This window comes from Rhipicephalus microplus, chromosome X (genome assembly GCF_043290135.1).
Source record: "Rhipicephalus microplus isolate Deutch F79 chromosome X, USDA_Rmic, whole genome shotgun sequence".
NCBI classification, from domain to species: Eukaryota; Metazoa; Arthropoda; class Arachnida; order Ixodida; family Ixodidae; genus Rhipicephalus; species Rhipicephalus microplus.
In genome coordinates, this window is record NC_134710.1 from 507981724 (window position 1) to 508001831 (window position 20108).

Sequence of the window (20108 nt, forward strand, 5' to 3'; positions counted from 1 at the left end):
GCTGATGGTGATATCAAAGTGGTACATTCGTTTTTGTAACTGGCATTGCAGACACTACACCGCTACAATTAAACATCATGGTGCCATTTTTCATTTATTATGTCAGTTCTGTAGTCTTAATGAGTCGTGATAATTGTTTAAGAACTAACGATTGGAACAGTACAATAGTGTGTGGGACACTGGTGGCTCTGCGTGGTCACCGCACAGCTTGAACAGCAAGTAACATCTAAGACCGCACCTGTTTCATTGTTATACAGTCGAACCCCGCTACAACGAAACTGACGGGACGCGAAAAAATTTCGTTGAAGCGGAAATTTTGTTGAAGTGAAATCGAAAAAAAATAAAGCTTATCTGAGCTACCAAAACAAAGGAGCGTTTATTCTCAAAATTTTAAAAAATGTCCGCTGCTTCCTACTCTTTCTCAGCAGTGTCACGACGTCATTCTCACCCATGTATAGCGAGGCTGTGGTGAAAAGCACACTGAAACACGCCTAAAACTGCCCTCACGAACGAACCAAACAGTTGCAATAACACGTTAACACCAGCAGCTGTCCGCCGTTAAAACTGTTAGATAACGCCGAGATGAAGGCAGGGTATCGTGGAGCGACGACTTTTGCATTATTCTATGCCATTCTTATCATCCATCACTTCCGGCTAGCTGATTTTGTTGATAATGCGGACGAACAGCCACTCTGATTAGTTACCACACTGGCCAAGCGCGAACATAATGATAAGCATCGGAAAAGGCATTGTTCCGTGGTTGCACCCAGCAGCTGCTTGAAGGAAACCATGAACTCGGCTACTGAGCTTCAGCTTCGGATCGTCTGCAGCTCAAAATAAGCCAGTGGCAAAAGCAGGGCAGTCTCATTACCATCGCTATCGGGCAATGGCGGTGCCCATGCTTGTTGAACAGCAGCGATATAGCGGCTATTTCTAGTGGTGCCAACGCGTATTTTAGACTTCGTTAACACATTTTCAGGCTCTGAAAATGCATCGAAATGTTAAAGATTGGGTTTACTGCATAGCAATAAGTATCTGAGCCTGGAATTTTATCGTAAAATTTCGTTGAAGCGGGAAGATTGAAGAAAAAGTGTTCGTTGTGGCGACAGTATTTATACATTGATTCCTATAGACTACTGACAGGGAATCGAGAATTTTTTATTGTAGCGAAAATTTCGTTGAAGCGGCGTTAACTTTAGCAGAGTTTGACTGTAACAACATTAGATAACTTTTCACGAATGCTCTAGCACGCAGTACTCGTGAATGAAATATCGGCATATTGGTCTCGCAGACTTTTTGCAATACAGTGGAAGCCTCTTAAAATGATACCAGCTTTAATATAATATCAGCTATAAGAATAAATAGCTGTTGCACCATAAGCTCTTGTATCTTTTATACGGTGAAATAACCCGGTGACAGCAATGCCCGCATGCTGCATGATTGGCTATACGAATGAATTTTAGCTTTTGAGTGTCCATACTGAAAGAAAATGAAACACAAGATAATTGAAAGAAGAAATTTGGAAATTCAAGCGGCTGAACCTCCGCCCACAGCCTCAATGTCCTGCCCGGCCGTGGTGGTCTAGTGGCTAAGCTACTCGGCTGCTGACCCGCAGGTCGCGGTATCGAAACCCGGCTGCAGCAGCTGCATTTTCGATGGAGGCAAAAACGCTGTAGGCCCATGGGCTCAGATTTGGGTACATGTTACAAAAACCCAGGTAGTCAAAATTCCTGGAGCCCTCCTCTACGGCGTCTCTCATAATCATATGGTGGTTTTGGGACGTTAAACTTCACATATCATCATTATCATCACCTCAGCGTCCCAAAGCGCGGCTTCAGATTTGTGGTAGCTTCACCGCATAGCGTTCTGCCATTGCGGGAAAGCTGACGTTTAGAACCTGCCACAGCAAGGGAACAGCGATGGCTTTTATTAATGCACTTTCAGACATGCAATATAAGTGAAAAGTCAACTTCAGAAAGTTTAGGCGTCGAAAACTTTAGAGATTGTCATCCATTGGCTCTATAAGGCTTGTGGCGATCTCATGAAAGCGACCGAACTTTCAAACATGTCCCAAAAATCGGCCATTTTGTCATTCTTATCATTGATGATTGTTTGCATATCCCATTCAATATTATAGCTTTGTCACAACAGACAGCTGTCCTGTAATTTTTTTTTTTTTTGTGGAACCTGTTTATAGCAATTATTGGTTATAACAATAAAATTTTATATGCACTTCAGTATTATTAGTGGGTTTGACTGTATAATATGCACCAGGAAAAGTACCAAAACAGAACATGTCTTATACACCCAAAAGTATTGTATTTCCTTACGTATCAACTGCGACAAGTATTTTTAAAATTTGTAGATTACAAGCACAGTGAGAGATTTGTCGTATGTGTTGAGTGCTTTCTCTCTCTCTTTCATACCAATGAGTGTGCTGGAAGCTACACAGGGTGGGGAATGACAAGGGGGCAAGGAGATGTGTTCTTTCGTCAGTGCGCATCATGACTTTGAGCACTTTCCTTTTTGGTTCTGTGAACTTGTGGCTGCCACGAGATCGCGAGTGAGTGTGCAGGCACGTGGTGGCACCCTGCGGTGACTGCAGCAACTACACAGCTCACGATGCTCTCCAGTGGCCGTGGTTTATCGCATCATTTGTTGAGAAAAGAGGGAACAGTTTCAGACTGACTTTGAGAAATAATTGTGAATTTTAGTACGCGTGCTGCACTATAATGTTTGGCTCGCATGTTCTCGGGAGGCTTGACTACAGGTCGGCAGTGTTTTATGATGGTGCTTAAAAAGTGTTCCAGGGCCCTTTAAGATTGGACGAAAGGCAGACACAAAAATGGCAGTGTTTGTGTTCTCATCCCGTCTTGAGAGCTGTTTTATTTTAACGCAAAAGCCTTAAAGAGCTCGTCTCGCAGAAATTTTGGTGTCAGTGTCAACAGTTGTGAATGAAAAATCATCTTATGCGTGATCGAAAAATTGAGAATGATGCAAATAAAATAAATGATAAAAAACCTAGAGCAGAGTGGGGACAGAACCAGGATTGTTTCGGTCCAAATGTGGATCGAACCCAGGTCATTTGCGTGGCAAGCAGATGTTCTACCACATGGCCAAGCATATCTCTCTTTTTTTTTTTTCATGGTATTTATTACAATGTGTGTTAAAACGAACATAAAATGTCACGCATAGTATGGAACGTAGGTTACTAAGGAAACACTTGACAAGTAATGAACTTTAGTAGAGCAGCAAGAGTTCTTCAAATTGCGTTATACACAACAGGTGACAAGGCCAAGCACCTCACCAAGATGGGGTACCAGTCCGGTTTGAAGTGCATTTCATTATAAATGTCTTTTAGGTGGACAGCCATTCTAATAAAATGTGAGCTCGAAGAAATAGTGGGTTCTATGTTGCAATCCTGCATATGCGTCTTCCATAGTCTGTGCATACCCATGAGGAAAAACATATCAAAAGGCACTTCATCAGGTGATGTCGGCGAAAGATAACGAATAGTGTAAGAATTAGTCAAAATTTTTTCTCTGAATCCACTGAAGGACATCCCAGAACAAGATAGAATTTTTGCAACTAACAAAGCAGTGTTTCATTGTTTCCGGCACATCACATAGGCGGCAGTCAACACAGGAAACAAAAATACCTTTTCTTTTTAACCATGTTTTAACGGGCAGCGTTTCAGTATGTAGTTCATAGAATGTTTTTCAATTTGGAAGCACATGCATTTTGCGCACTGGTTTCAACACATCATGACCTGGCATATCGGAGTACCATGAATGGTACAACGGAGGTGGAAAAAACATAGTAAATTTTTGTATGATACTTTGCAAGACACGGTGTACAAGTATTCTATAGAAAAACAAGTTTTAAGCACCAACGTAGCTCAGTGGTAGGATATTTGGCTGGCACACAGCCACGACTCTATTCACGAATACAGTGAAAATAACTTCCTCTGCTTGGAAATACCGTGATAGTAACTTTCATGCTTTACAAGCGCATGCGTCCTGTGTACATTCTTTAAAATACTACATGAAATACTGTATTGCAGTTATAATGCGTTGTACAAGCGTCCATTTGCCATCAGGTGTCGGAACATAATATAAACATAATGACTTCATGGTTTAAAGCCCATCACCCACCACAAAAGGCACACACGCTACTGTGCCTATTCTCTTCAGGTCAGGTAGTGGGTGCATAGCAAGTTCTAAAAGGTTTCATGCACAAATTGTTTGAAGTACGCAGTAGCGACAAGATACCGCAATCGAGTTCAACTCCTAAACACGAAGCTTTAGGGTCCTCTACTTTTTAAATTTTTTTAATCTACTATGCACCAACGATCCCAAACAAGCACAGTTTTTCTGGTTTTAAGATCACTTAAGGATACGATTTTATCGCATGCAGTTCTAGAATCGTTCCCTAGATAACCTCTATCTATATGGAGAAGCTTCAGCTAGTCAACAAGCTGTCTTCGAGATCCGGGTATTTTCACGTTCCTAGCCCATATATACTTTTGGACATATGGCTGACAATCTTTTGTTTGCGGTACTCACTCGAAGCTTCGAGCACACAAAAGGACACATCTTCTGTGTTCAAAATAACTTTCTCTCTACATGAGCACACTAACACTTGCACTTCAAAGAAGCAAAAGCAACACGCACGCCTCATTTGTGCACGAAAGCAACCTACGTGAAGAACTCGCAACATATTGTGCTCGTTCACCATTGTGCAACGGCAATGGCACTGTACAGTCAAGCCTGCTTATAACAAACCAGAGTGTGACATGGCATTTGTTTGCTGTATCCTGAAGTTTGTAGTAAATTAAACACAGCTTTAAAAAAGTTGTGAGTCAAAACACAAATTTTTTTTTACAAAAAAAGTTCATGATGCACGTGTTTCTAACAGCAGAAGTGATAAGGGTGGTCTTGAGTTTATTTTAAGCAGCAGCGTGGTTTTCCCCGAGGCCCATGGCATATACAAGCTGCTTGAGGCTATTAATGTATCCAATTGCTACAAGCAGGCTTGTGAGCCCTGACTCTACAAAGTTTCGTTATCCTCGCCATTCGATTTCTTCAAATCGCTCTTGCTGCGCACTTCATTCACAGTGCCCTCATTCGCGCATGGTTCCACAATGTCGGCATCATCATCGGTCGTATTGAAATAATTCATTAGTATCTCAACACTGCATTGCCTTGTGGCTCCTAAGCTCCTAAGGGCCACTGTTTCCGCAGATTTGCAAAGAAATCGGGATTGGGAAGTTGGACATGGCAGTCAAGGTTTTCGAATTAACTGGACTGGTGCTGACTGCCACTCCAAATGATCCGCTCAAACTTATATTGCCATATACAGGACTGTAGAAATCTTTAAATTAAGCGGGATTTCTTAATGATTGAGTTCGAAATAAGAAGGTCTCACTGTACCTACGCAGGCTGAGGAATGCAATTCTTCTTGTCTTCATTTTTTTTTCATTCTCAACTTATGTTTGCCTGTTTTCTGGTGTAACAGTAACCTTAATCACACAACACAGGGGTTAGTGTAGAAGCCAGTCCTCTTTCAATCGGCTGCCATTGTTCTGCACTGTCAAGGGAGAAGTGCCATATGTCAGCGCTCGTACTGGGTCTTTCTGTCCGCTTCCTCGGTCCTGTTCTCGGGGATTTTTACATATGCATCAATTCCAACTCGCCCACCTCTCTAGCACATTTCTATTACTGTACGTAACATTTACATTCTTAATGTGCCAGGACTTTTCACGTGGTAAGACTGATCGACAAAATTCAGAGTGGCCAGCTTAATCGGCAGGCTTGCTCTGCAAATCCTCCCGTATACAGAAAAACCTGCGTATAGTCCAAGGTTGTTGTTTTTTTCCCTAGTTTTTGTGATGCGAAATTTCGGCCCCAACAAGTGTGCTTGCAGCAATCACCCATTGAAGAAAGGCTCTGCAAGGCCGCTCTTCTAGCTTTCGCTGTGACTGTGCTGCGCCTTCCGCGCAAGCCTGGCGTTTTTTGTTTTGTTTTGTTTTGTTTTCACGCATTTCCTAGTTTGCCAAACATAATGTCGCAGTGGGAGTGGTGTTTCCGAGATTGGGGAATTGTGTACTTACACAAAAGCATCATACCCGAAAAATGGTTTTGCTGTTTGATGTCCTTTGTTTTGTTATTTTGGTGCCCGGCAATGCTAGCTGCCAGAACGTTTGGCAACTGTGCTGCAAGGCGGCAGTTTGACGTAAATGAGCAACGCATTTGCGGTTGGAGAAACAGAAAGAAGCCCTCTTTGTGTGCAGCAGCCTGAAAATATTCAACGGGCTTAAAAATGTAAAGTTTTCTGATGTTGAACGGGAATTGAGAAACTTTGTTCAGGGGGAATGAAGCCCTGCTGGGGCTCCCATCGACACTCGTTCTCCACACGTTTCTGCATCATCTCCACGAAGCAACTGCTGCACGGCTTCCACGAGCCAAGCGCGTCGCCCCGGGAGGACATTTTGGCTGCGGACCCTTGATGTGTGACTGAATAAACCATTTAAAAACCACATCATGAAGTCCAGAGGGCTGGAAGTGATCCCTGCCAGACAGCTGAAACTGGACTCATCAGTGATGCCGTGCACATGAATATTAGTCGAGGCTTGGGTCTGCATTCCCGAAGTGCTTGTTCGTCGTGCTTTCAAGAAGTGCTCGATTTCGAACACCTTAGATGGCCCTGTAGATGAGGTGCTGTGGGAGGGCATCTCTGGCTAGGGAGTTTCACAGTAAAGTGCATCATATGACGATGAATGAGTGTATAACTAAATGTATTTAGTTTCTGTTCTGTTTCACATATAAGTAAGAAAACTTTTTTTCTCCCGTTTGCTATCCCAAAAATACACCTCAAATGTGGGTGCAGACTATACGTGGGTTTATACAGTACACTTATTTTGAATGTTGGCATTGCTTAGTGCTGCATACTTTGCTTTGCCCATGCTGTCCTCGTGTTGCTGTTGAGGCATTGTTTGGCTGCAGGAAATTTTGTCCACTGCATTGATGGATGTTTGTCTTCTCTTCCTTGGCAGGGAGATCAACCTGCGCAAGGGTGACCTCGTCTTCATCCGGCGCAAAGTAGATGCCAACTGGTACGAGGGAGAGCACCACGGCCTGGTTGGAATCTTCCCTGTCAGCTACGTAGAGGTAAGCCGCATCTCCAAACTGTGGTTCCATTAACTAATTTTGGTGGGCTACCCTCTCTATGCTCCTCTCAGTATTTTCATTCTTTTATACAGAGTTGGGAATATTGGGTGGCTTAGGGGAGAATTATGAAGTTAAATGTATCAATGAGTTAGTTTGTTTATTATGCTCAGTTTGAACAGTACGACTGAACATGGACATCGTGAACATGAGTTGTTATTTCACTGTCGATGCACGATTATGCCTGTCTTTATTCTTATCAGTACGTATATATTTTGCCATTCTTGAAAATAAATACCTAGTGGAAATTCAGCACAGTTTTCTTTGCTGTCCCAATCTGTTGCTATGTTTGCGCGCTGTTAAATTTGCCATCATGAACACGCACACACAGCGCTGACTTTCAACTGGAAATGTTTGCACGAGAATACAAAACAACCCCGCAGGGGCGTCTGCGTAAGCAAGCGTTTGGTGTGTAGCGACACCACGGACCCGAGCTAACGGGGGGGTTTTGACTCCCTTCCATGCCTAGCCGTGCGTGGCTTTGCCGTGTCCGGGGAAAAGGGGATTCTAGGGGTTGAGCCGACGCCAGGTGATTGGACCTTTAAGGCCCCCTAGCAGAGGCAACACACCCCTTTGGCCCCGGCTTCACGTAGACTGCACCCCTGAACTGACCCACCCAGGGGAAATCGGCAGTTGCCTTTTCCTGTCTCTCTCTCCCTACTTATCTTCATCTCTTCTCTCTTCCAATCTTTCCTGTCATCTCCTCACTTCTGGTACTTCCATCTTCCAGGCGGCAAGGGTTAACCTTGTGTATGTGCCCTCTCTTGGTCACATAATATTTTGTTATAGTGGCTTTGTACAACTGGCGCTGGCATGCCTTGTGCTGCCGCGTCCCCATGTTGGGCTCGATGGTGGGCGGCTGGCATGGCTGCCGAATCTATATATACTTTATGGCCTCTTTTTCATTTCCTAAATTGTCTGATCGCCCTCCTCTTAAGAGGGGGCGCACCGAAGCAATACTGAATGTATTTATAAAGCCGAAAGAAATTTTGTCGCTCTTCCATGTGATCCACTGTGAAATGCAAGAAAAGAATGCAAGAACCATTCCTCCGTTTGTCGTTTCTAAATGCCTCACCAATACACTAGGTCCAGGATATCAGGCTACAGGTATGGCTTGTGGGGACCTTCTTCTTGAAGTCCAAACCAAGACCCAGTATGAAAACCTGACAAAACTCACCTCTTTTGGGGCAACACCTGTATCTATCACACCGCACCGCTCCCTGAACAGTTCCCGAGTCGTAGTGTCCGATCAAGACCTAATTAACCTGACAGAGAGTGAGCTACTTGAGGGCTGGACTGAACAGCATGTAACGCATGTACAGAGAATTAAGATTAGGCATGATAACAAAGAAACCCCTACAAAGCACCTCATTCTTACATTTTGCACAAGCACACTTCCAGAATATATCGAAACCGGCTACTTGAAGTTAAAGGTCCAACCCTACATCCCCAACCCCCGACGTTGTTTTAAGTGCCAGCGATTCGGCCACGGTTCTCAGAGCTGCCGCGGCCGTCAAACCTGTGCAAAGTGTAGTTCGCACGAACATAACACAGACAATTGTGAAGAAACCACTACACACTGCGCGAACTGCGATGGTGGACACCCCGCTTACTCTCGCACATGCCCTACATGGAAACATGAAAAAGAAGTACTCACATTGAAAGTAAATGAAAACATTTCATTTAGGGAGGTGCGCAAGCGTCTACTAATGCAGGGACCTTCGTTCGCGGAGGTGGCACGAAAGGGGGCAGTGCCGCCAAAATCCGTGGCGCCCGCACGTACCACACAAAGTGGACGAGCGGAAGCGCCATTCACCACCTCAGCGTAAGTAGCACAGGCTCTTCCACCACCAAAAGGCTTGCAGGCCTTGGGACCTGAAGCCCCAGGGCCTTCTGTCTCCACAGATTGCCCTAAGACCTCCATGCCTTCACAAGTGAACCGCGAGCGGGCATCCAGCACCTCGTCCAAGGTGATGGACACAACAGCAAGTCCAACGATGTCTTCAGCACCGAAGAACAGGCGCGGCTCTTTGGAGCGCGCCAGAAAATCAAAAACCATCATTACGGGGCCTGACAAGGCTACTTGACTTGACGCAATACTTCTTTAGTACACACAGCACTCATTTACAATCAAAATGGATACAGAAATAATACAATGGAACGTCAGAGGGCTGCTTAGAAACCTCGATGATATCCAGGAACTCTTACACAAACATTCCCCAAAAGTGCTGTGTGTACAAGAGACACACTTAAATTTAGGGGTGCGCAAATATGAAATTTTTCTGATACGAATCAAATACGAATATTCATGTTCGAATATCGAATCGAATATCGAATATCAAAGGACAAATGCCTCTACAGTAACAATAATTTAAGAAGATGTATTTATCTAAAAAAATACACAACAGCCTGTCTGTTAACACAACATACACTGTTATTTGGAACACAATACAAGTAATGACTAGCTGTTATCATGAAACATAATAACTACATGTTATCATAGAGGAATATTAGTTGCTCCACATGATCAGGCAGGAGGCGCTCCCTCCGAACAGAGACAACCTCCCCTGCCACTGAAAAGGCACGCTCGCTTGGAACTGAATTGGCTGGTATGGGCAAGTACTTGGGGCAAAGCTTTGCCAGACTGGGGTATCTGAAGGTGCCCACAGTCCGCCACCAGTCACATAGGTCACTGTCTTTCTTCAGTAGGGCTTCTTCAGAATATGCTTTAATTTCCCATTCTGAAGTAGACAGTGGTTTACTTGCTACTTGACTATTTGCAAGATTATCAAATGCACTCCAAACATCAGAGGATGGCTGCACACACTGTTGTGGCTCCTGCACTTTTGCTGCTGGCTCCACGACTTCCACAGCAGGGCATAGGGCAACATCCTGAAGCACCAGATCTTTACTTCCACAACAGGGCATAGGGCAACATCCTGAAGCACCAGATCTTTCAGCCACACCAACTTTTGTTTGTTGTTTCTGAATACCGTTGACTTGAAGCGTGGGTCCAAAAACATAGCCAAGCATGCTTCTTTGTCCTCGGTATATAAGGGGAATCTGGTATTTAGAGACCTTGCCAGTTCCTTATGAAAACCTGTTGTGCCGCTAAAGTTGCTGAGGCAACTTAGCATACCAAGAATAATTGGTATCTGAGTGGAAAGTTATGGGTATTTATCTGCGCTAGTTATCACAGTTGCATCATATGAGGGCTTCAGTGTGTCCAGATATTCAAGAGCCTCTTTCCATTCTGCTGAGCAGAGACCATCAATGCTGCTACTTGACGTTGCCAGCTCAACAGAGACAGCCTCCTTCAAGTCCAAGAGGCGGGACAGCATTAGGTATTGGCTGTTCCACCTCGTATCTACATCTTGCACCAGACGAAGTGGATCCTTGCCCATCTTCTTCTGGTACTCATCTAATCTCTTTTGCGCAGACGAGCTGTGCTTATAGTGGCCCACGATGTGCCTTGCTTTCTTGCACAGATGGTCAATTGACGGTGTGTTGGAGATTGCATCGTGAATTGCTAGCTGCAGGGTGTGGGCGAAACACGCACGCACAGTCCACGGGAGCCTTCTGACCGCGGCACGGATGTTGTGTCCGTTATCTGTGACGATGTATTTGCGGCAGCCATCCGGTATTTCCCATTTCGCGCACATCTCGACAAGCATTTGCACAATGTTTTCGGCGGAGTGGCGAACAGCCATGTGGCGAGTGTTAAGCGTGAACCGCTTCATCCTAAAACTTGGAGTGAGAAGGTGGCAAGTGAAGCTCACATAACTCTCGTTGGCGCGTGATGTCCACATGTCCCTGGTAAAGGTGACTGCAGATGTTCTCCCTTCAAAAGCACTGCTGAGCTCGTCCTTCACTTTCTTCCGTGTGTCATCAAACAAGCGCGGAACAAGGGTACGTGAAAGCGTGGTACGCGACGGTAGGTGATAGTTAGGCACAGCCTCTGCCATGAGTTCCTTAAATCCGCGGTTTTCAACAAAACTATATGGTTGCAAATCAAGCGCTATCATGGCAGCCACCTTGGCATTGAGTACTTGAGTTTTCTTTTCCGACAAAGGGTCAGTACGGTGCACAAAATCAAATATCATTGACTGGTCTTTCTCTGGCGCACCTGCTGCAGTCACCCGGTACTCCTTCATCGCGGTTGGGTGCTGTTTTAGATGGTTAACAAGAGGACTAGTCGTACTCGTCGGCGTTTTAAGTGTTGCGCCGCATGTCTTGCACTGCGCCAACGACGACAGTGTCTTCCAGATAGCGCTTCTTTCCCTTCGTTTCGACGCCGTGTCTTGATTGTTACTCCGTTTCGCAGGCGAGTCGTCATAACCTCCGCTATCTGCCATGGCACTTATTAACGACGGGAGTCCATCACAGGTTACAAAGGCTCGCGTCAAAACCGCACCATGTGCACCGCACACAAGCTAGCAGAACTGATCGTAGCGACTGACAGCACTAGCCAACGCCGCTGACCCTACTAACGTAGCACTGTGCACTACATGGCGCACTACCACTACTCATGCGCTCTGGTGGCCAGCACGAAAAATATTTATATGCATATACAGATATATAAAACAAAGGTCGGCGCATGACTACCGTTTCATATATTCAATATGTTTAGAATGCAGTCCAAGTTATTTAATGCATACTTGCCGGGAATACGACATAACTTAGCAATAAAATCCCGAGTTGGGACTAGCCGCTTTCGAGCATATTGTATAACTGTGCGACTGCTGACGTGCAGAACTTCCTCGAAAAAGGAAATAAATGCGACGTCATGGTACAAATTACCTCTACAACTCTTTTTGTCACTTATTATGTTTTCTAAACGAAGTGTTTGCCGGCGGTGACGAAGTTTCTGCTTTAGCACGCTCGTGCACGGTCGTGCGTTATCAAGCGATGTTTTGATGAGACAACGCGGCAACGGTTAAGCTTCGTTCCTGTACACGAGGTCCCACATAGTGAACATGTGGTAGTGCAGCACGTTACGGCGGCATACGAAAAGCGTGCAATACGTTTACACGAACGTCAACTTTGCTGCTGATTGTTGAACGTCGCTGGCCGACATAGTGCCTCCGTGCACTACTGACGCCTATCGCCCCTCTGGGCAACGTTTTAATATCTCTGAACCCAGCGGAAATATTAAAGAAGAGTTATTTTCCGCATGATAATCCAATCAAATATTCGATATTGTCAAAATTCGAACTTTTCGAATACACTTTTTTCGAATCGAATACGAATAGTACGAATTTAATATTCGACGAATATTCAAAACTTTCGAATATTCGCACACCCCTACTTAAATTCCAAAAACACCAATTTTCTACGTCGCTATGTAATATTCAGAAAGGACCGCAATGACGCTGTAGCGTCATTTGGTGGTGTGGCCATTATAGTTGATCAGGGTGTAGTATGTACACATCTACCACTACAAACATCTCTTGAGGCAGTGGCTGTTCGAGCAGTTCTTTTGAACAAACTTGTCACCATCTGCTCTTTTTACATACCTCCACAGTACAGTCTCAAAAAACACGAATTCCAGTCACTGATACATGAACTACCGGAACCTTATGTGGTCCTTGGGGACTTGAATGCACATAATGGTCTATGGGGCGACTCTCGTTGCGACGCACGAGGTCGTCTAATCGAACAGTTTCTCTTTTCTTCGTGTGCGTGTCTGTTGAATAGGAAAGAGCCAACATACTTTAGCCTCGCCAACAAAACCTACTCATGCATAGATCTCAGCATTGTGTCCCCGTCGCTTGTACCCATACTTCAATGGAAAGTGATCAACAATCCTTTCGGAAGTGATCACTTTCCGATCATTCTAAGTACACCACTAGAAAAAGGTCCTCCACATGTTCCCAGATGGCAGACAGACAAAGCGGACTGGGAACAGTTTTACAACACTACTCGTTTAAGTTGGACCGACATATGTAGGTTAAACGTAGATGAAGCTGTGCAGTACTTCGCTGCTTTTCTTACTGATGCAGCAGCCAAGTGCATACCGCAAACATCTGGTATGCCGGGCAAGCGACGCGTCCCATGGTGGAACACTGAGTGTCGGAATGCGCGAAAGGAGCAGAACAGGGCATGGAGGTTGCTTCGGAATTCACCGACAGCCGAAAATCTTGACAGCTTTAAGAAAATAAAGTCTCAAGGCAGGAGAACGCGTCGGCAGGCCAGAAGAGAAAGCTGGCACAAGTTTTTATCAGGGATAAATTCATATACACAAGAGGCTAAAGTCTGGAACATGGTTGGTAGGGTAGCAGAAACACAAGTACACTCACTCCCACTCGTAAACATACAGGGTGACAGCCTGGAAGATCAGGCGAACTTCCTTGGTGCACACTACGAGCAGGTGTCTAGCTTGTCACACTATACTGAAGCTTTCCAAAGATACATAGGAAGGATAGAAAAGCAGAAACTAGAATACAAGTGCACAAATCACGAGGCATACAACCAACCTTTCAACTTAGCTGAGCTACAAACATCACTAAACTCCTGCAGTAATTCTGCCCCAGGCTACGACAGTGTCACGTATGAAATGTTGAAAAACCTGCCGCTCGAAACGTGAAAAACTTTACTCTCCCTATACAATGCTATCTGGCTTTCTGGCACCATCCCTGCTTCCTGCAAAGAGGCTATTGTTATCCATATTTTGAAACAGGGCAAGGACCCTTCATCAGTTTCAAGTTATAGGCCCATTGCACTTACAAGCTGCCTTTGTAAACTTTTTGAGAAGATGACAAACCGCCGACTTTTACATTTCCTCGAAACACACAATCTGCTCGACCGATTCTAGTGCAGGTTTCGAGAGGGTAGATCCACCACCGACCATCTGGTACGCATTGAGGGAGAGATCCGAGACGCTTTCATCCACAAACAATACTTCCTCTCTGTGTTTCTAGATATCGAGAAGGCATACGACACAACATGGCATTTTGGCATACTAAGAGACCTGTCTCACTTGGGTGTGCGCGGTAGAATGCTTTCCATAATCGAGAGTTACTTGTCCAACCGGACATTCCTTGTCCGTTTGGGCAGTATTCTCTCCCAAACATTTGTCCAAGAAACGGGAGTACCGCAAGGTGGTGGACTTAGTTGTACACTTTTTATTATCAAAATTAATTCCTCGCACCTGTCCATTCCCCGCAACATGTTCTATTGCACATATGTCGATGACGTCCAGCATGGCTTCAAGTCATGCAACCTGGAAATGTGTGAGCAGCAGGTTCAGTTAGGTTTAAACAAGGTCTCCAAATGGGCAGAGGAAAATGGATTCCGACTGACTACAAAAAAGCACGTGTGTCTTGTTCTCCCGAAAGAGAGGCATGCACTCGGAACCCGACATTGAACTGAACAGTCGACGCCTGTCAGTTAATGCGGAACATAAATTCTTAGGCTTAATTTTGGACAACAAGTTGACCTTCGTACCGCACATCAAGTATTTAAAAACAAAATGCTTAAAAGCCATGAATGTTTTAAAAGTGTTGTCACGTACTACATGGGGTAGTGACAGGCAATGTCTCATGAATCTGTATAGAAGCCTCATTCGCACCCGCTTAGATTATGGGGCCGTTGTTTATCAGTCTGCGACTCAAAGTGCTTTGAAGATGCTGGACCCCGTGCACCATTTGGGCATCCGCCTTTCTACGGGTGCTTTTCGCACCAGCCCTGTAGAAAGCCTTTACGTTGAGTCAAATGAAGGGTCGCTTCATCTGCAGAGAACTTACATGTCCTTTGTATATTTTCTTAAAGTGAAAGCAGACAAGAAGCACCCCTCATACTCTACTATTAATGATCTGTCGAGCTCCATTCTGTTTCAAAACAGGCTTTCGATGAGGCAGCCCTTCTCAGTTCGCCTGAAGTGTCTAGCTGAAAAAACTGGAGTGTCACTTGAACACAGTTTAATGGCTCCTGTAGCATACCCGTCACCGTGGCAGTGGCGGACTATAGACTGCGATGTGTTTTTTTTTTTTTTTTTGAAGTTACAAAACATACGCCTATTGCCCATATCCGAAACTACTTCCTGGAACTTCAACACAAATACACACGTCCTGAGTTCTTTACAGATGCCTCCAAGTCTAACTCCTCTGTGTCCTACGCTGCTGTCGGCCCATCCTTTGCGGATTCGGGCCCTCTACATCCAGACACAAGTATCTTCACAGCAGAAGCTTATGCGATATTTGTTGCGGCTAAACACATCAAGAAATCACAAATACAAAAAGCAGTAATTTATACGGACTCCCTCAGTGTGGTTGCGGCTCTGCACAATCTTAAAAAACAAAAAAAAACTCTGTCCTCGTCTCACTTTACTCTATTTTATGCACACTCTACACACTCAAACAACATGCTATAGTGTACTGGGTGCCAGGGCACCGTGAGATCCAAGGCAACGTGATGGCGGATCAGCTTGCTGCATCCGTCCACGAAATCAGTTCCACTACACCCATATCGATCCCGCCCCTTGATCTGAAGCCATCTCTCAAAGGAATGCTCAGGGACTACTGGCAGAGCAAGTGGGATAGACACACACAAAACAAACTACACATTATTAAGCCACACCTTAGCCATTGGCCGCCAGTATCGAAATCACGTCTTACAGAGGTAATACTAACGAGGCTCAGGATAGGACACACATACACGACACACACATATCTTTTGTCCGGTGGCGATCCACCATTGTGTGACAGATGTGGTGAAGCACTAACGGTTCTTCACATTTTAATCCAGTGCAAACAGTTAGAAACTCTAAGAAAACAACACTTTCCATTACCCTACGGACAACATATACCTTTACACCCTGCAATGTTCGTCGATAGGGAACCACTTTTTAGTCATAAATCATTGTTAGCGTTTTTAAAAGAAATTCGTAGTTTTCATATCATATACCCGGGCATTCCGTAGCACGACCTTTCAAGAGAGGTTTTGGCTGCAGTGGCTACACAACAAAGCACTTGCCTCACGGCCCTTGGACGCAAGGGTATGAACGAGTGAGGCACTTGTGCCAATGCCATACATGTCCACTATCATTTTTTGTTATCACCAACTTTTGTCATCTATTCACACCACACACATTTTTCATGGCATGGTCATCATTTTATTACTTGTATGTTTTTACCCGCCTTACCGCGAGGAATTTTATAGCCCTCATACAGCCGCTTATCACAATCATTGTTCATATTTTTAGTAAGATGAACTGGCGCTCTTTGGCCGTGAAATGGCCCTTGCGCCACAAAATATCAAACATCACCAGAACACAAAACAAGAAAGATACAAAACACTGACCCAAACTTGCATGTTTTGCTACCATCACAACCTGTTGCCACCAACCTTAGGTTGACGGATCGAGAAATCTCATTTCCTTATCTGACAGTGACAAGGATGGCATGCTGGCCTACCGATTCATTTTTTTCCTTTGTGACATTGTACTTATGCTCCTTTAGTCTTTGATTAACACAATGGCCAGACTGGCCAATGTACACACGAGCGCATGACAGCGAGACCAAATAGATAACTTCTATAACGCACCCATTTTCTCGCAATGTTTTGTGGAACAAGTGGTATATTCTAGAGCTGCGTGAATAGTAATAATTTGGGTGCGAAGTGAATTTGAATATTGTAGTGCGAGTGCAAATCAAATTGAATATTTTTGCATATTTTTTAGGCTTGTGCGAATAGTGAATTTTAGGTTCGAAGCGAATAGTGATTTTGGTCGAATAATTTCGAATCGAATAGTCTATATGACATACTATATAGAAAAAGTGGGCATAATCATTATGACTAACTAAGCTGCACAATATTTTTTTAGTTAAAATAACGCCTTTATGCAATTGCCATTTTTCTTTGTTCATAGGAAGACAAAACAGCTTTGAGTAGCAGCAGGTTTTGACTTCCAATGGAATGCAAGTGATAACCTGTAAAATATGTTACATTTAAAATTTACTATACTCGGAGCATATAAGCTAGCACAACAAGCTTTTAAACTTAAAAAAAAATGATGAATCGATGTAGGGGTAATAAGTTTATTTAAAGAGATCCTGCAACACTTTTTCAAATAGCCATGGACTGAATTCAATAAAGGAGCTTGTTGCTTCACAAATTCACCGCCACAAAGATTTTTAGAATATGTTTGGTATAAATGGAGTTACAAAGTATTGCTGCTCGCTGCAATTTCATTCTCCCTTCTCTCGTCCCGACGAATGCCCTGGAAGCTAAGCAGGGAAGGATGGCATGGGAGATGAAAATACGTCACGCATGCCTCATGACTTTCAGCACGTTTTCTCTGTTTTTCCTTAGAATACGCTGGTTTTCAGTGCGATCGCATACGCACGCGTGAACAAGTTGCGGCTCCAGTAACGACCAACGCGCCATGCTGAAATCAGCTCATCACTGATACAATGCCTGCGATGAGTGATTTTTGAGCTTGTAGCACAATTTGTCGAGAAAAGGAAAAGCAATTTTGAGAACTTATCGGGAATTTTCGCCCCCGTGCTGTGCAATAACATTTGGCTCACGTGTTTTCGAGAGCCTCGACTACCGATCGGCCGCGTTTTACGATCATGCTGAAGAAGTTTTGCAGGGCCCCTTAAACTTTGAATAAAGGCTTTGCCGCAGTGCGAGTTTCCTCTGACTAGCTGCTTTCACGGCTTAGCGCCGCTATGCTGCAGTGAAACCACTTTTACAAAAAAAGTTGCGTGCGGATTAATATACAACTATGTGTTCATAACGCGTACTTCGAAATTTTCAATAATTTATATTCGAGTCGAAACGAATTCGAATATGGTACTATTCTTTCGAATATTTGAAGCATTCAAATATTCACACAAGCCTAATATTTTCCAGTATTTTTTTAATATCTCGAAGCGCAATAATAGAAAAAAAAAAAGTTGGGGAGAATTTCTAAGCGTATTCTTATCAGGCAGCAACATGAATGTGTTTGTTTTGGCTAGATTGATTAAGTGCATTCGGTGCGGTGTTTCATTAGTAGGCTTAATAAGAATTAGGCAATGCAGAAGCCAAATTGTATTCATGTTCATAGTTTGGTACAACCAAAGTGTTGCCAACAACTCTTTACACATAAAAGGTGAAGTTGCTACTTCCTCAGCCTCTCCTTCACTTTCAACTTCTGTGGAAGCCCAACTAATGTGGTGCACGAGGGTGAGCTTCCTTTGAGTTCAGAGCTTCAAATCGGCCTTGTAGACATCAATATAGAAGAACATCTCAAATTTTAGATGCTAAAAATTGTGAGCTTCGGACTTCCTGCTGAAATATTAGGTCCAAAACAGCATTCATTGAGCCCCCACCTCTCCTCATCTATTATCTCTATTCTGGAACCAGCGTTTTCTTGAGATAAATGCATTTGCAACAGTAGCATAGCCTGAAAGGCAACTTAGCCATTATGAGAGTCTGTGATGGGGTGAAGCATATTGAAAATTTTAAGGGGCCACTGTTCATCGAATCTTGGCTGTATTTGTCTTCAGGAAGTTTGAATATTTCAAATAATAAAATTCCATTGTGAAAAAAAATAGAATGAGAAGCACTGTTAAAAAAATATTCGAAATTTTCAATATTTGCACTCTTAGTATTTTCTTTTTTAATGTTCACTTGTCCGCAGAGTCCCCGCAGTTGCCAGGGCGCAAAAAGAACAATGGCCGCACCATACTTTCTCTTAATCGTTTTCAGAATGAACATGACTGGGCTTGGTGGCACCGTTCGGAGCATCATGCTAAACTACGTGCTCTTTGTTATACAGGTATGCCTTGGCTTTCATGGGACTGAACGTGCTTCCCTGCTGGGTTGCTGTGGTCATTCCGCCACAACGACGATGTCATCAGGTATCCAACACGTGCAACTTGGGACGACGCTGCTACCGCTATCAGCATGGCAGAACGAACCCCATCATGATGCGACGCTTCGCACGTCACGTCCGGAGGATCCTTTTGGCCCATCAGCGACATCTGGCGCATCGGCGGGACTGCTTAAAAGGCCGAACATGACCCGTGCGCGCTTCACTGGGCTTGATGGCACCATTCGGAGCATCATGCTAAACTACGTGCTCTTCGTTATACAGGTATGCCTTGGCTTTCACGGGACTGAACGTGCTTCCCTGCTGGGTTGCTGTGGTCATTCCGCCACAACGCCGATGTCATCAAGTATCCAACACGTGCAACTTGGGACGGCGCTGCTACCGCTATCAGCATGGCAGAACGAACCCCATCATGATGCGACGCTTCGCACGTCACGTCCGGAGGATCTTTTTGGCACACCAGTGACATCTAGCACATCGGCGGGACTGCATAAAAGGCCGAACATGACCAGCGTGCTTCACTGGGCTTGGTGGCACTGTTCGGAGCATCATGCTAAACTACGTGCTCTTCGTTATACAGGTTGGTCATAAACAGTCCTTTGTTAAATGTACTAAAACTAGTTACGTTGGACTAGTTGTGCTGCCAAGCCCACAGTACATGTTGTTTTGCTACCTGCAGTGTGTTCGCGTGATATTTTTGTTATTGCGACTGAGTGGTGACGTAGAAGAGAACCCAGGTCCTGACAAAATAGATCAAATACTAAAGGCCGTCAATGAACTTGAGACATCTCATGCAGCTCTTGAGACGGGTCTTAAAGATGTCCAGCTAAGGCTATTTCAGATTGAAAGTACCCTTATGTCATTAAAGCAATGTCAGGAGAAGATAGAAAAATGTAAAGCAACCGTATCGGCTATGCACAGTGAGTTCACTGAAATGCACAACAAAATAGAAGAACTAGAAAATAGGAGCCGCCGAAACAATATCATTATTTATGGTCTTAAAGAAACAGAACAAAAACCAGAAATGGTGCAACAACTTGTGACGCGAGGGATATTTTCTG

At 44.2% G+C, this 20108-nt stretch overlaps 2 protein-coding genes across 20 annotated transcripts in view; one reads left to right on the top strand and one right to left on the bottom strand.

Annotated features, from left to right (window-relative positions):
• The window catches only part of CAP (Cbl-associated protein), a 1014121-nt gene that overhangs the window by 905522 nt on the left and 88491 nt on the right, over positions 1–20108 (top strand). For all 18 annotated transcript variants that reach the window (XR_012887795.1, XR_012887796.1, XM_075881103.1 and 15 more), the window contains one exon: positions 7055–7169. Coding sequence is in view for 16 of the 18 variants with exons in the window: in XM_075881103.1 (XP_075737218.1) it covers positions 7055–7169 (115 nt within the window). In the remaining 2 variants the exon portion in view is untranslated. The remainder of the gene's footprint in view (positions 1–7054; positions 7170–20108) is intronic.
• Positions 1–20108, bottom strand: part of LOC119160731 (uncharacterized) — a 166925-nt gene that overhangs the window by 102657 nt on the left and 44160 nt on the right. The window lies entirely within an intron of this gene.